Here is a 4,315-nt window from a genome sequence, read left to right as displayed (position 1 = left end):
TTTGTGTCATATATGTGTAAACAATAAGATTAGGTATGAATTGCGTTTCCTTGCAAGAAATGGTATCGAAGCGAATATTATTAAATTCAGCGAGTTCATCACCTAGATTATATTTATATTACATATAAAATTCTAGTTGAGGAAGGAATTTCAAAACAAATTATATATATTATTGGATGCCTCTTTTGGCGTAAGTGGTAGATGAGTATTTACTACATTAATATTGCTATATATACAGTAGTCAGTACTATAAATTGTCTTGGAATTTAGGGGTGATTCCAAGACAATGTAGTCAATGCGTGATTAACGGATAAAAATTGACCTATGTAGCAAAATGACTTATCAAACAATCAATGTCTACCAAAAGCCACACTAAAACACATTATTAAAACACACAACCATCACAATATTAATTTCTTGTTCATTTTTAGCAAAGCAAAATAGTAGTGTGATTATTTATTCAATATTAGAATCTACAGGCACCTGGAATATTACTTTGTTATGAGAGAAATAGAAGAGAGTCCTTATTAAAAATAAAATAAATACATTCTGGACCATATAAATATATATGATCATCATAGAGTTGAATTTGTGTCGTTAATGAAATCGTCATGTCAATAATAATGCATGTAATACTTAAATGCTTTTTGTGATTATTTATTATTTCGAGAAGATATTTTATTTTTCTAAAATACATTAATTTTTTATTGTTTTTTCCCTTCATTTGTTTTGTTATCAATTAATAATTGTAGTTATGATTTATTTTATTAATATATATGTTTTGACATTTAATTAAGCAAGTAGGGTGTGGGTTATCTTATCTTAGATTACTTTAGAATTTAAAACCAGAGACACACTAATATATATAAGTAAGTAGTGCTTGTTTAGATACAATAATTGATTCTCTCATGATTAACAATAAGGACTAATATTATCAAATAAGTTATAATTAATTAATCAATTGTATATATTTATCTACTTGCAGCATATAAATTTGTCTAGGAATGAAATAAGATGATAAAGAGTGAGTACCATATTCCTGAATTAAGAAATCAACAATACCAAAAACACCAAAGCCAAAAATATATCATAATCAAAATATTATGGATTAATTGGCTAATAACATTAATTCCTTGGATGGAGGGACCAAGCCTAACAACCAACCCAATTACCAAACACAACAAAACCCGCTCCTTTCATTCTCCTAAAGTGGCTACACACCAAATTAACCTTCTAAAGTAAAAGCAACGAAACCTCATATCTCATTAACTCTATATTTTAAATCATCTCTATTATACTACACTTAAAACATATTCTCCCCTCTACTTCTTATATTATATATCTTCTATTTCATAATGAATAAGAGGAAAATGGACCCGTTTGGTGCAATCCAAGATAAAGAATGGAGCGTGTCAAGACAAAAGATAAGGTTATAATTATAAAGGGTTTTGCTCCTTTTTATTTATTTTTTTCTTTTTACATTACAAAAAGTTTGATTAGTATAACCTTCCATTTCCATAATTTTGGCTCCTCCATCTCACTTTTGGTCTCTATAATTAAAGTACTAATAATCCCACACCAACACCAAAAAAAAATTCCAAATCCAAAATCCTACCCCTAATATATATATTGCTTTGTTTTGTCTCCTTTTCATTCCAAACAAACAAAAAAGAAAAACCTACCAACTCCTCTTTCTCTCTCTTTCTCTCTCTCCATTCCAATATGTTGCTAATGAGAAACTCCATTTCCTCCACCAAGAAATTCTTTCAAAGAACTTTTGGTAGTTTGAAGTGCCTCTTCACCGGAGGGTCCTACCAAAAGCTACCGAAATCCCCTCGCGGCCATCCATTCACCGGCGATTCTACAACCGCAGCCACCACCGCAACGAATATCCACCAATGGGGTGGTGCCAGCTGTACTAAAAGGAGAGAAAAAAGATCAGATGATGAGAATGATCACCATATAATTAGTACTACTACTACTTATGATCAATATCCAATGGAGCAGAAGAAAAAAGATCAAACCTCTCCTAATAAAAAGGTGGTGATGATGAGTAGTAATAATAACAACAAAAAGAAGTTGGGAGATTATCATTACAGCAATAAAAATAAAAATTGTTTGGTTGAGGAAAAGCTAAAAGAGCTAGAAATGTTGGATGTTAGTAATGTGGACCATGTTTTGGACATAGAAGAGGTTCTTCACTACTACTCTCGTCTAACTTGCCCAGCTTACCTTGAAATCATTGATAAGTTTTTCATTGACATGTTCTCTGAGTTGTTGGCTTCTTCCACTCCGGCTCAACCACCCAACTCCAGGTTCAGATCACAATCTTCTACCATCACATCATAATTTATTTATTTGTTTATTTATTAACTACTAAATTAATTAAGGTTTTATGTTTATTGATTCTTTGCTCGCGCCTATTCTTGTTTTGTAATTAGAATATTGTGGATGATTTTTATTTAATTTTTCAAATAAAAAAAAAAAGTTAACAGGCTTAGAGATTGGCCTCATTAATTTGTTCATTTAATTATTGATTTAAAGAAGGAAAAAAAAAAAAAAAAAGAAAAACTGGTAAGAATGTGGAAAATGTGGTCCGGATGACAATTATTAATGGTGCCAAACTCTAGGTTTTTGTTCCTCTGTTTCTATGTTATTAATCTAGTGTGGAGTTGTTATTTTATTAATTTGGGGTCAAGTTTTATTTATGATCATTTATTGATCTGAATATATAATGTAAAATCCAAACAAATTTTTTCAGTTTGGATTTTCCCTTGTGCTAAATTTTTGTTTTTCCATGAGTGGATTTTGGTAATTTTCAATGGTATTTTTCCTTTGCCTATTAAGATTATCTTAGATTTTGTTTAGCTTTCTATAAATCGACCATAATTTGGGTTGTATGTTGGTTTTATTGGTATTATTGTTGGTAGTTGGCTAACCTTTTGGGGCAGTAATTTGGCATAGTGGCAATATTTATTGGGTTTTGCTTTTAAGAAAAGTATAGATGATGTACTAATGCGAAATATTAACGGTTACATTATTGAATGTCTCTGTTTTTTTTTTTTTTTGAGTACAAACCAAAAATAATTAAGGGGTAAGTTGAAAAATGCCTCTTTTATTAATTAATTAACCAAATTTACCTTTAATTTTATATTTATTTAAAACATACCTCTTTTTATATGTATTGTACCCAAAATACCCTGACATAAAAGAATCACATGGAGAGTATCTTGAAGTGACAGGGACAAAATTGGTACAATGTTTAAAAAAAGAGATAAAAATGATAGATTTTATAAAAGAGGATAAAAATGAAAGAGGACAATATAAAAAGGGTATAGAGTGTAATTTCAAACTACATTTGTGTAGTTGCTTGAATTTTATTTGTGCTAGATTACATAGCTAATCTTCTTGCCTTGTATTGTTTAGGCTACAACAAGTAGCATAGACGAAAAGGAATTTAAGAAAAGAGAAATTAAAGTTTATTTTGAATGATGTAGTTGTAGTCTCTCTTTAGTAAACATGTTAAATTTTAGCTAACTATTTTATCATTAAGCCATTATATGTAGAAACTTGGTGTGCCATGCTCTTAAGTAATTTAACTCACTTATTAATATTGATCTCGCCATTTTTTTTTATCTTTTTATTCTTTATATTTTTCATCTATGAGCTAAATAAAAATATCTTCACCTAAATTTATTTATAATAATATTAGTACCACGTGAGCATACTAAATTTCCAAATACTTAATATTGGAATTGAAAGAAAAAAATTTCTTGTACTTTCTAATTTTTTGATTATAATATTGATAATATATCAATTAATTACTTTTTTTATATAAAAAAAATCAACATTAAAATTAAAATTATTTAATACACATTTTAGTTTTAATTTTTTACATAATATACTAAATATTTTTTAAAAAATTAATAAAATACTCAAAATACAGAAAAAATTTATTTTTATAGTTTGAACTTTTTTATTTACAAAAATATGTTATTCAAGAAAAATAATAAAATTTTTCCATATTCTATTTTGGTTGTTTTATATTTTATTTATAGTTGATTTATAGTTGTTATGATGTTAATTTTTTCATTAATTTTTGTTATTTTATAGTTTATTTATAATTGTTGTGAAAATAATTTCTCGTTTTTTTCTTACACTCTTTATTTTTTTTTTGTTGAAAAAGCTGTATTTTTGTAATTTTAAAAATTTAAGATTGTATTTTTGAAACAATAATTTTGTAAAACTGTAAATAAAAAATTTAAGCCATTAAATTATAAATAAAATATAGTAAAATATATATTGATAAAAAAAT

The 4,315-nt window shown here is 27.2% G+C and overlaps 1 protein-coding gene across 1 annotated transcript; it reads left to right on the top strand.

Annotated features, from left to right (window-relative positions):
• Positions 1-595: 595 nt before the first annotated feature.
• LOC115704769 (uncharacterized) lies at positions 596-2,571 on the top strand. Its single transcript, XM_030631974.2, has one exon. The coding sequence runs from the start codon at positions 1,723-1,725 to the stop codon at positions 2,347-2,349; it is 627 nt and encodes a 208-aa protein (XP_030487834.2). The 5' UTR covers positions 596-1,722; the 3' UTR covers positions 2,350-2,571.
• Positions 2,572-4,315: the final 1,744 nt, after the last annotated feature.

This window comes from Cannabis sativa, chromosome 1 (assembly GCF_029168945.1).
Source record: "Cannabis sativa cultivar Pink pepper isolate KNU-18-1 chromosome 1, ASM2916894v1, whole genome shotgun sequence".
NCBI classification, from domain to species: domain Eukaryota; kingdom Viridiplantae; phylum Streptophyta; class Magnoliopsida; order Rosales; family Cannabaceae; genus Cannabis; species Cannabis sativa.
Note: the sequence above shows the minus strand (reverse complement) of the source record. Positions and strands in the feature narration are given on the sequence as shown.

Coding starts and splice junctions, on each gene's coding strand:
- LOC115704769 (XM_030631974.2), top strand. CDS start 1,723: ATGTTGCTAATGAGAAACTCCATTTCCTCCACCAAGAAATTCTTTCAA.